At 46.8% G+C, this 12731-nt stretch overlaps 1 protein-coding gene across 3 annotated transcripts in view; it reads right to left on the bottom strand.

Moving 5' to 3' along the window:
* ELMOD3 (ELMO domain containing 3) overlaps positions 1 to 12731 on the bottom strand; it is a 162843-nt gene that overhangs the window by 92060 nt on the left and 58052 nt on the right. For all 3 annotated transcript variants that reach the window (XM_029604179.1, XM_029604180.1, XM_029604178.1), the window contains 2 exons: positions 9468 to 9530; positions 4922 to 4945 (listed from right to left, as the gene is read on the bottom strand). In XM_029604179.1, coding sequence (XP_029460039.1) covers positions 4922 to 4945; positions 9468 to 9530 — 87 coding nt within the window. The remainder of the gene's footprint in view (positions 1 to 4921; positions 4946 to 9467; positions 9531 to 12731) is intronic.

The raw sequence follows: 12731 nt of genomic DNA, 5'->3' as shown, positions 1-12731 counted from the left end.
AGAACCAGATTTAGGTCCCAAGATGGGGCCGGAGGACGTAAGGGTGGCTTCAGATGGAGCAAGCCTTTAAGAAAGCGTGTTACCAGGGGTTGTACTGAAATAGGGACACCCTGTATACCTTTATGGAAGGCGGCTACCGCACTGACATGCATCCTAATGGAAGAGGTTTTAAGACCGGATTCTGATAGATGCCATAAATAGTCCAAGAACTTAGAGATTGGACAGGAAAGGGGATCAAGGGACTGAGAAGTGCACCATGATGTGTACCTTTTCCATTTATATGAATAGGATCTTCTGGTGGAGGGCTTTCGTGAAGCTATCAGGACACGAGAAACCGAATCCGAAAGGTTAAATGGCTGAAGGACTAACCTTTCAACATCCATGCCGTCAGGGACAAGGCTTGGAGGTTGGGATGGAGGAGGCATCCGTCGTTTTGAGTGAGCAGATGCGGATCCGTTCCCAGAGGGATGTGCCTGCGGATGGAGAGATCCTGAAGTATGGGAAACCACACTTGGCGTGGCCAGTGGGGTGCTATCAGGATCATGGTTCCTACGTCCTGGCGAAGCTTCACGAGAGTCCTTGACAGAAGAGGAAGTGGAGGGAATGCATAGAGCAGACCTGTCGTCCACTTGAGGGAGAAGGCATCCCTCGGCCGAGAGTGCTGGCTCCGAATGAGAGAGCAGTAAGTGTCCACTTTGTGGTTCTGTGGAGAAGCAAAGAGGTCTATGTGGGGATAACCCCACTTGTGAAACAGAGAGGTCGCTACCAGAGGATCGAGTGACCACTCGTGTGGTTGGAAGACACGGCTTAGCTGGTCTGCCAACACATTGTCTACTCCCGGCAGGTAAGTGGCCCTGAGGTACATGGAGTGGGAGAGGGCTTCTGCCCAAATCTGCGCAGCTTCCTGACACAGAAGGAAGGAGCCTGTGCCTCCCTGCTTGTTTATGTACCACATGGCCACTTGGTTGTCTGTCTGGATTAAGATTATCTGATTCGATAGATGATCTTGGAAAGTTTTGAGCGCGTAGCGGATTGCTCGAAGTTCCAAGAAATTTATCTGGTGCTCGGCTTCCTCTGGTGACCATAACCCTTGGGTTTGGAAATCGTCCACATGGGCTCCCCAACCGATGTGGGAAGCGTCGGTGGTTAGGGTTACTTGTGGATCTGGGAGGAGAAAAGGCAATCCCTGAAGGAGGTTGACTTGAGTCGTCCACCAGGTTAAAGACAGGCGTAGCGCTTGTGTAACTGTGACTATGGAGGACAGAGGCTGAAGAGCTTGAATCCATTGGTGTCGCAGAGTCCATTGTGTTACTCTCATGGCTAGTCGGGTCATGGGAGTGACTTGAACCGAGGATGCCATGTGTCCGAGGAGAATGAGGAATTGGCGAGCCGTGGCAGTGTTCTGAGACTGTAGTTGGCGAGCAAGGGACATGAGAGTTTGGACCCTTTGAAGCGGAAGGTAGGCCTTTGCCTGTAAGGTGTCCAAGTCTGCCCCAATGAAGGATAAGGTTTGAGATGGGACTAAGCAAGATTTCTCGTAATTGACAAGAAACCCTAAGGAAAGGAGTGTGTGAATTGTCAATTTTAGGGAGGATTGAGCAATCTGAGGGGTGGAGACCCTGACTAGCCAATCGTCCAGGTAGGGGTAGACGTGGACACCTTCCTTCCTGAGGAATGCTGCTACTACTACGAGACATTTGGTAAAGACTCGTGGAGCAGATGCCAGACCGAAAGGTAGTACCCGGTATTGATAATGGTCGCTGCCTACCAGAAACCGCAGATACTTGCGATGGGATTGTGTAATCGCAATGTGGGTATAAGCGTCCTTGAGGTCGAGAGAGCACAGCCAATCCCCCTTTTGCAGCAGAGGGAGCAGCGTGCCCAGGGTTACCATCTTGAACTTTTCTTTTTGAAGGTATTTGTTGAGGGCCCGAAGGTCCAAAATGGAACGTAGTCCCCCTGATTTCTTTGGGATGAGGAAGTACCTGGAATAGAATCCCTTCCCTCGTTGAGAGGGAGGGACGGGTTCTATAGCATTTGATTGCAGAAGAAGGGATACTTCCTGTTGTAATTGAGTCAAATGGCTGGTTAGACTCCATGCTTGAAGAGGCGGGGAGTCTGCCGGAAGAGTTATGAAGTTGAGGTGGTAACCCTGTGCGATAATTGCTAGCACCCACTGGTCTGAGGTGATCTGTATCCAGCGTTGTAAAAAGTGGTACAGTCGACCCCCTACAGGGATGTCTGGGAGTGGGATGTGGCATGTGCTCCGTACAGGGAAGTCAAAGGCCCGCCGCAGGCCCAGGAGGTGGGGCTACAGCAGGTCTTTGTTTCCTAGGCTGACGTGGCTGAGGTCTGTTGGAGGATCGAGCAGGACGAGGCCTGGCCGATGGAGGATAGTAACGACGTGGCCGAAAGAACGACTTTTTAGAGTCCTTCTTAGGTGGTTGTTTGGAGGACACCTCAGATGGAACAGATGAAAGTTGTTTCAACGTCTCGTGGTGATCTTTTAATTCTGCCACAATCTGCTGAATTTGTTCTCCAAACAAATTGTCCCCTAAGCAGGGTAAATCAGCTAGACGATCCTGGACCTCTGGGCGAAGGTTGGATGACTTTAACCAAGCCCAACGTCTGGCTGAGATGGCAGTAGCTGAAACTTTTGTGGAAGCGTCGAAGATGTCATAGGCCGTTCTGATCTCGTGCTTCCCTGCCTCAAACCCTTTGTTAAGAAGGGTTTGAAGTTGTGGCTGGTATTGGTCCGGCAAAGTGTCAGCGTAGTCTTTCATCTGTTTAAGGATGGCTCTGTTATATTGAGTCATGTAAAGTTGGTATGAAGCTATGCGTGAAATCAACATAGCCCCATGATACACTTTCCGTCCCACACTATCCAGGAATTTATTGTCCTTGATAGGTGGAGTGGAAGAGTGTGGCTTTAGACGCTTGGCCTTCTTTTGCGCGGACTCAACCATAACAGAGCGATGATCCAGTTGAGGCTTCTGAAAACCTGGTGCTGACTGGACGAGGTATGTGGAGTCAGCCTTCTTGTTAACTGGAGACACAGATGAAGGAGATTCCCAGTTTTTCTTTAAAAGGTCAAGAAACACCTGGTGAATGGGGATGGAAGCGATGATTTTTGGAGCATCCAGAAATTGGAGCAGTTCCATCATCTGGTGTCTGTCATCGGTCTCAGATTGCAGCTGAAAAGGTACAATTTCTGACATCTCCTTTACAAAATTAATAAAGGAGAGATCCTCAGGAGGAGATCGTTTTCTACTCTCTGTAGGAGATGGTGGTGAAGGTAAATCTGTGTCAGAAGATGTATCATCACCCCAGGTATCGTAAGGATCATGTGGGGCTTGAAGCCCTGAAGGACCTGGTTGAGGATCCGAAGGCATCGAATGAAACCGTGATGGAATCTGTGCTGCAGGCGGAATTGAGAATGGCATCGAGGGTTTCGGGCCTGCCGATGGAATCGGTGCCGGTCTTGGAATCGATGGAGCCGAAGGATAGATCGGTGGAGAGATATGCGAAGGCACCGATGGGACCACCCCGGACGGGGGAATCAGAAACGGTGTTTCTCCTGCCGATGAAAATCCTGTCGGAGACGATGGTGTTGTCGGTACTACTGGAATCACCGATGGAAGGGCCGTCACAAGTGCCTCCATGCGGCGCAGTAGCGGTGCTAGAGCGTCCACCAAAGGCTCGGTGGTCGGTTCCCTCCTCGGTGCCGGAGACGGTGCCGGAATCGACGCCGGAGACGGTGCCGGTGGAGGTTGGAACCTTCGCATCGCTTTCTCGATGGCCTCCTGGACCAGCCGGTCCAGTTCTGCCCGGAGACCAGGGATAACGATACCCGGCTCGACGGGAGAGGGAGGCTGAGGCAGAGCCGGAGGGACCACCGTAACCGGTGGGATCACGGCTCCCGCACCCCGAGAGGGTGAGGGTTTCCTCGGTGCCTGCGAACGAGACGTGGACGATGCCAGGTCTGACCGAAGCTTTTTAGTCGGTGGCTCGGCCTGTTCAGAGGTCGATGGTTGTGGATCCTCGACGGGCCGAGACTTGTGCCGTCGATGGCGATGCTTGTCCTTCCGGTCTCCTCGCCCATCCGGGGAGGGGACAGGAGTCGACGGCCGGGAAGTCATCGATGCTTGATGGTCACCGGAGGGTTGACGGTGGTGGTGCAACTTCGACGGTGCCGGTTCCGATGACGTCGATGCTATCGATGGCGTTGGGGTGGGTGCATGGAAGAGGAGCCCCATCTTCTCCATCCTGGCTTTGCGACCCTTAGGTGTCATTAAGGCACATTTGGTGCAAGTCAGGACATCATGCTCACTACCCAAACACAAAACACAAACCCTATGGGGGTCTGTGATTGACATAGTCCGGGTGCAATCCGGACATCGACGGAACCCCGTCGCCATGGCCTAGGGCCAAATTTAGCCGCGGGATCGGTAAGTGCCAACAGGCCTCGAGGGCCAAAAATCGACGGCAGTCGATAAAAAACGGCAAAAAACTTACCGGATTCCGCGAAGGTGACAAAAATTTGTCGAAGGGAGACCCCTGAGGGGCAAATTTTCTTCGGAAAGAAAAAACCGAATTCCTGTCAGGAACGTGGTAAGAGCAGCTCCTTTCACCGCGTGGCAACTGCTGCGCGGAAAAAAGAAGACTGAAGGGAGACCCCTGCTGGCTGCAGGGTCAGTGCCGTGCTGGGCATGCCCAGTAGGGGCCAGTCAAAGTTCTGTTAAACTTTGACAGAAGTTTTCCGTGGTGGGCTCCATCCTCGATGTCACCCATTTGTGAGGACAACCATCCTGCTTGTCCTGTGAGAATCAATGTTTCACCTACTGTCTTTACAATGCTGTATGGTTTTTTCTTGTGCATTTTACATCATGAATAAAAATAGTTTTAAAAAGTAGCATCTTACCTGTTTTGTTCTCACACAACAGACCTAAAACACAACCAGAGATGCCATTTAGAGTACATCTGGATAATCAGCCAGAGCAGGATAGTACCATTATCCAGCTGCTCCTCCTCAGTGGAAACCCTCACCCCCCACACCATTGCAGTCACCTGAATTGCTAGAGATTTTAAAACAAGTAAACTCCAACTGTAATGAAACTTCTGGTAACTCTGGGCAACTATCCCCCATCCCAGAAGGCAAAAATGGGTTATGAAACTTTTGCTTTTGTTAACAGTCAGAAAATGAGATTCAATCAGATAACTGTATCTGATGGCATCAGAGTGTTTTTACCATGCAGTACTTAAGTGACTAGTAACAAGATGTATCCAATTATAAAGGACAGTGCACAATGTCAAGGAAGCTTCAAGACAGACTCTGGTAGAGGGCAGGGGCTCACCACATAAAAATGGGTTTGAGAGATGAGAGTTGTTGTGGAGATTTAGTTAGATCTAAAACAATCACAACCTTTCCATAGTCACCTGACTGCATCACATCACTAACTGGACAAGAAAGGTCATCAATGTCTGTTCCCACTGGGCTCTGCCATTTAACCAGAAAATTGAATAGTCAATCTACTTCATTTATTTGAAGAAAATATATATATTATACACACAAAGTGATGGAATGTAATATTACCCAACACACACACATATATACTATTGAGAAATAACTACTTACCTGATAATTTCCTTTTCTCTAATGAAGACAGGCTAATCTATGATCAGTGGTTATGCACCTCTACCAGCAGATGGCAATGGAGAAAAGCTGACATCCTGCACCGCTTCTCCTGAGGTGCTACCTTAGGGTTCCTCTCTCAGTTGAGTTCTTCTGAGGTGACTGAGGGAGCGATCATCAGATATCGAGTGCCTCGGTCCGGTAGCCGGTTCCTGACATGGACAGCTGCCAGGAGAGAATCAGCTGAGAGGCTAGCAGGTGCAGGAAGCCAAGCACGGCGGTGAAGGCATTAGTCCTCTCCTCCTACTGCTGGAGACCAACTCTATACTCAACTGGGACCGGCTGAGCTCAGGTAGAGTTTAAAAAAAAAAAAAAAGAGTAATGAGAGATTTAGGGATTCCTCTCCCCTTGTCTGCTTCTGGTCTGAGCCCTGGCGTACCAATCCGACATGCGCTCCTGTCTCCATGGGGTCTTAGGGAGTTGCAGTAATTTTGGCAGATTGAGCGGCCCTTTCGGCCGGGCCCTGATCTCAGGCTTTACTGGGACATTGCGTGATAGGCTGCACGGCGTTTGCACACTTTTTCTGCACAAGTCGCCCACTAAAGCAGAATCTGATGTCTGTTCGCGCAGGTGCATCCAGGCTGACCTTCTGTTTGGACCATGTGGTTGGACGTCCAAGTGGTATGAGCGTTCAATGGAGAAACTTCTTTTTCACTCAATGTACAATTAAGCTCTGGAATTTGCTGCCAGAGGATGTGGTTAGTGCAGTTAGTATAGCTGGTTTTAAAAAAGGTTTGGATAAGTTCTTGGAGAAGTCCATTAACTGCTATTAATCAAGCTAACTTAGGGAATAGCCACTGCTATCACTGGCATCAGTAGCATGGGATCTGCTTAGTGTTTGGATACTTGCCAGGGACTTGTAGCCTGGATTGGCCACTGTTGGAAACAGGATGCTGGGCTTGATAGACCCTTTATCTGACATAGCATGGCAGTTTCTTATGTTCTTAAATATGTCCTATAACTGAGCATCCTGTCCGGGCTTGCTGGGCACGGACACACTTAGATGCACAATTGTGTTGTTGAGCGTGCTGCCTCTGGATGTCCTTTTTCCATGGCACTGGTAGCAAAGAAGCCTAAGTGCCTTGTGATTTGTATGGCTTGCCATATTCGAGCATCACAGCCGGGGTCCCTTCTAATCTTTGTGAGCGCTGCTTGGAGGCTCAGGGAGAGTTATCTCCAATTGGTTTTGAGACTCCCCTAACTGGTTCATCAGCAGGGGAGGGCAACTCAGTGGGCACCAGACAGATGACCCCTGGTTTTGGTATGGACCCTTCCACCTTCTCTTGGGTGGAATTTTTTCAGGGGCTGAAGTCCTTTTCTACAGGCATGTTCAGCAGAGCCGACCAAACCTGAAATTTTAGGATCACAGGCTGTGGAATCCCACAAGGCTGGAGCCGCAGGTAAACAGGAGCCTTGGGCTGTTGTGGGTCACACTGATGGGGTCCCAGATGGCACAGAGAAGGATGATGATCCTTACTCTCTGGAGGATAGGGAAATTCCTCTGGGGTTGGAACCTTATAGAACAAAGTTATGCTTCTTTCACAAAGATGAGTTGCCAGCACTAATCTCTCAGACACTGAAGATGCTGGGAGTAGTGGGTACTGATCCCATGTCTGAGCCAAAGAAAAATCCTATTTTGGTTACTTTGCGTAAAGCATCATGTTTCTTCACCGTGATGGATGCTATTCAAGAGTTGATTGATCTTGAATGGGGTGCTCCGGAAGCTAATTTTAAAAGGGGATGAGCCTTGGAAGGTCTGTACCCCCTGGATCTGGTGGCGAGAGAGCAGTTGCATTTTCCGAAAATGAATGCGCAAGTGTGTTCAGTCACCGAGTGGATGACCATTCCAGTAGGAGGAGGAATGGCACTGAAGGATGCTCAGGATAGGAGAATTGAGGCTATCCTTAAGCAGGCCTTTGAGCAGTAGCACTGTACTTGCAAATAGCTTCATGCTGCTCCCTGGTGGCTCGGGCTTGTTTGCTTCTCTCTCAGGAGGTCGATGAGACTGGCTTGAATTCCAGGGCAGTGATGGAACCAGCAGCCACCTTTTTGGTGGATGCGAGCTGCAACCTGGTCCCTACTTCTAACCAGAGGGGTGGCTTCAATGATAATGGCCAGACGTCAGCCTTGGCTGTGGAATTGGTCGGCAGAGGCAATTTCAATCTTACCAAAATTGTCTTTTAAAGGATCACACTTATTTAGGAGTGAGTTAGAGAAAATAGCCGTTAAGTGGGGTGAGTTCCAGGTTCCTCAGTTATCAGAAGATAAGAAGCAGGCACCATGCTCGTTCGATGCAAGAGGCTGTACTAGGGGTTTCAGATGTTTTTGACCCTACAAAGGAACGGCTTCGCGGAGGGCTAGGGTAGGTCTCAGATCTTTTGGCCCAGGAGCCCAGATGGGGTGTGGGCTCAGGTAGTAGTGCCTCCCGATCCCTTAATGAAGGTGTACTGACCCACCTCCCTGAGCAGGAGATAGGGGGTTGTATATCTGTTTTAGCAGAGGTGGGTCAGGATCAAGTCAGACCACTGAGTTCTAGAGGTGATAAAGGACTGCTATGCTCTGGAATTTCTCAACTTTCTTCGGGACGTCCATGGAGTCTCCCTGCAGCTCCCCGCAAAAGATGCAGGCAGTGGAGACTACACTGTCGATGCTCCTGAGCTTGCGGGCCGTGATTCCAGGGCCCAAATCAGAAGAAAGTATGGACTATTATTCCATTTATTTTGTTGTGTCCAAGAAAGAGTTCTTTTTGGCCCATCCTGGACTTGAAGGGAGTCAATAGTCATTTGCAAGTGACTTGTTTCCGCATGGAAACAGTATGCTTTGTAATAATGGCAGTACAATCGGAGGAGTTTTACATCTCTGGATTTGTCAGAGGCGTATCTACATATTCCCATTCATCTGGAGCATCAACGGTTTCTGCGGTTCACCATTATGAGGTGACATTATCAGTTTTGAGCGCTCCCCTTCGGTTTGGCCCCTGCACCCAGAACTTTCTCCAAGATCATGGTGGTGGTAGCAGCAGCATTAAGATAGGATGGCATTCTGGTCGACCCGTACTTAGACAACTAGCTAATTTGGGTCAAAAGCTTTGAAAAGAGTCTTCAAGCCTTGCGCAAGGTGATCTCCCTTCTGCAGGAGCTAGTTTGGGTGATCAAGAGCAATTTCGTTTTAACCTGAAGCAAGGCAGGGTTTTTCTGCCAGAGATCCGCATGCAGAAGCTGATGGCTCAGGTGTGACTATTGATAGAAGCAGTTCGCCTGATGGTGTGGTCTTACCTGCAGATGCTCAGTTTGATGGTGGCCACCCTAGATGTGGTTCCGTGGGCAAGGGCGCATATGCGTCCTCTTCAGCACATACTACTTGCCCCGTGGAGTCCACGGTCTCAGGACTACTCGATATGGCTTCAGTTACCGGTGGAGATCGGCATTTACTGAAATGGTGGTTGCAGGTGGCACATCTAATGAAGGGAGTTTCCTTGTAGCACCGGACTGGCTGGTGCTCACGACGGATACAAGCCTCCAGGGTTGGGGGCTCACTGTCAGGAGTCGATGGCACAGGATTGCTGCAGTGCAGAGTCGCCACTCTGGCGTATCAATCGTCTGGAAGCGAGTGCCGTTCAGTTGGGTAAGTATGAGCTGCACATCACAAGCATAACAGAAGGTTCTCTAGTGCAAGTTCTTAAATCTTGAACCCTTCCCAACAAAAAAGCAACTTACTTGCAGTTTCTCAGCTGTTTTATGCTCTAGATCCTGTGTCCCACACCTGTTTTACTTACCTGCCTGAGTAAGTTCCACAGCCTCCCACTCTTCCTGAGCTTGTAATACATCCTCACTTACTTCTGGGAACACAAATGAGGTAAAGTTTAACTTTCAACATCTTTACGAAACAATAGCAGATTACAAAATAAGTTCAGCAGACTGCAATACAATTGCCAAATTTGAACACTCACAGAAATATGAAAATCTTTTTCCATCTTTTATGATCTATCCTTTGTTTGCCCCATCCCTCTCTTTGCATCCCCTCACTGCAATATCAACTTGAGGAACCTCTATATGATGTCCAATATTTGATCAGAATGTCATATACGACATTTGTTTCTTAGTCCTCCATAATTAAAATGATACCCTTTAAACCTTCCTTATTTATTTATTTTATTTAACTCTTTTTCTATACCGACATTCATGATACAAATCATATATTGGTTCACATGGAACAGGGGTGTTGTAACATTAATATTGAAGATGAAAAGTTACAATACAACAAAGTTATGTGAACTTGGAAGCTGAAAGTGCCAGTGACAGAGCCATTGACCACTTGTCATATCTAGTAAGCAAACAGAATGTTGGGAATTATTAGAAAGGGAATGGTTAATAAAACGGAAAATGTCATAATGCCTCTATATTGCTCCATGGTGAGACCGCACCTTGAATACTGTGTACAATTCTGGTCACCGCATCTCAAAGATATAGTTGCGATGGAGAAGGTACAGAGAAGGGCGACCAAAATGAAAAAAGGGATGGAACAGTTACTTTCCCATAAATGGCTTGTACAAACAAAGACTCAAGGCAAGAGACCCTGAATATATTTTTGCCACACAAAGAAATGTCCTCCGTCTCACAAATGTTATGACTAGCCATGTTTTCCATCTGCATCAAAAAGTGAAGCTTATTTCACCAGTCCCAGAAGGAAGGTTTGTCTGAGGCTTTCCAAACAGATAGAGCTGACTTACTGCCTAATAAGAGCTTTCCTCACAAAACGTTTTTCTTCCTCAACACAAAACTAATTTAAAGCCTCAAAGACAAGATTAATATCACAGGGCACTTTATTAAACAACTTGACTTAAAAAAAAAACAACTCAGTTCCATAAAGATTTTATCAGGGGACAATCCCAAAATACATGAAGGAAAGATCCTGGAGTGGTCATACATTTTTGGCAGGTGTCTATTTAAAAAATGGATTAACCAGCAAAAAAAACTCTGTACTCTAATTGCAGAGATCAGAAAACACCAAACCTTTGGGTGACTGTCCTTTATTCTGATATTTACACTTTCCTATATATGCCTTACTTCAATGTACTAATTACTTCTAGTTGTTGGATAAGGAATATTTTGTTTCAATAAACCAGACCAGAAGCTTTATCCAGAACATTGACTGAAATCTTCAAGACCACTATAGCAAGTGCAGGAGATGAGGAAACTGGACAATTTCATGCACACTGCACCAAAATGAGTACTTTTGTGAGCAAGTCCAACTACTTTGAAAATGTTAAAAAGAACATTTGATTGCCTATAAAGAACACTTTCTTACATAAGAACATAAATTGCCATGCTGAGTCAGACCAAGGGTCCATCAAGCCCAGCATCCTGTTTCCAACAGAAGCCAAACCAGGCCACAAGAACCTGGCAATTACCCTAACACTAAGAAGATCCCATGCTACTGATGCAATTAATAGCAGTTGCTATTCCCTAAGTAAACTTGATTAACAGCCTTTAATGGACTTCTCCTCCAAGAACTTATCCAAACCTTTTTTGAACCCAGCTACACTAACCACATCCTCTGACAACAAATTCCAGAGCTTTGTGCGTTGAGTGAAAAAGAATTTTCTCCGATTAGTCTTAAATGTGCTACTTGCTAACTTAATGGAATGCCCCCTAGTCCTATTATTTGAAAGTGTAAATAACCACTTCACATCTACTTGTTCAAGACCTCTATCATATCCCACTTCAGCCATCTCTTCTCCAAGCTGAACAGCCCTAACCTCTTTAGCCTTTCCTCATAGGGGAGCTGTTCTATCCCCTTTATCATTTTGGTCACCTTTCTCTGTACCTTCTCCATTGCAACTATATCTTTTTTGAGATGCGGCGACCAGAATTGTACACAGTATTCAAGATGTGGTCTCACCACATTAGTAACCATTCCCTTCCTAATAATTCCTAACATTCTGTTTGCTTACTAGATGTGACAAGTGGTCAATGGCTTTAAAGCTTCCTTTGGCCAGCAGCAAAAAGTTCAGTGTTAAACCGATGGAATCAGAGTGCAAACTGTTTAAGGCTAGATATCAATTTTATTTCCTTAATTGTAAATAGGAGTTCATTTTATTTTGCATTTAGCTCGCAGCTTTCCACTGGTAACTCAAGGCAAGAAACATTCAGGTACTGTATTTTCTAGGGATGTGCATTTGTTTAAAATGAAAGAATGTCAACGACAATGTTTATTTTGTTTCATTTGAATAGAACTAAAAAAGAAAAAAACTTTTTTTTTTTTTTAGTTGTATGCACTAAGAATTTAATGCACATTAACCATAAAAATAGGGAAAAATGAAGGAAAAAGCAAACCATTTTAAAAACAAAATAAGCAAAAAGAAAACAATGACAAAAAACCCCACTGCACACCCCTAGTATTTTTCTTGCCTCCAGAAGGCTCACAAGCTATCAGGCCGATCCTATATAGTGCGCTCAGCCAAGCGCACTATATAGGATGGTGGTTGGACATGGGTGGTTGGACATGGGTTTGGACACGCGTTCACAACCCCTTATTCTATAAGGAGATTAGTGCATCCAGCCCCCTGTGAAACTAATAGAGCTCATCACATGCAAATGCATGTTGATGAGGCTGTTATCTATTCTCCCCCCCCACTCCCCACCCCTGATCCAAAAAAAAAAAGTGCACCCAAGGAGCATATTTTTGCCCTCAGAAATTAACACCTACCCAGAGCAAGAGTTAATTTCTAAGCAGCCCAAAAAAGTGAACAGAAAAACAGAACCTGTGTACAGGTTAGGAAAAACTGAGAGACCCTTTTCCTAACCCCACTGACAGCCGACCCCTCCTTTGCAGCACATCATCTCATTTAAATATTTGATCGCGTGCCCAGGAGAGGAGGGCTGGGTGCAGTTTTTTGCACTGCTTTATTGGATTGGCCTGTATGTTAGTATCTGAGGCAATGGAGGGTGAGGGACTTATTTACTTAGCTAAAAGAAAATTATTCCTTACCTGCTAATTTTCGTTCCTGTAGTACCAAGGATCAGTCCAGACAGTGGGG

Source organism: Rhinatrema bivittatum, chromosome 5 (assembly GCF_901001135.1).
Source record: "Rhinatrema bivittatum chromosome 5, aRhiBiv1.1, whole genome shotgun sequence".
Taxonomy (NCBI): Eukaryota; Metazoa; Chordata; class Amphibia; order Gymnophiona; family Rhinatrematidae; genus Rhinatrema; species Rhinatrema bivittatum.
This window is presented reverse-complemented; position numbering and strand designations above follow the sequence as displayed.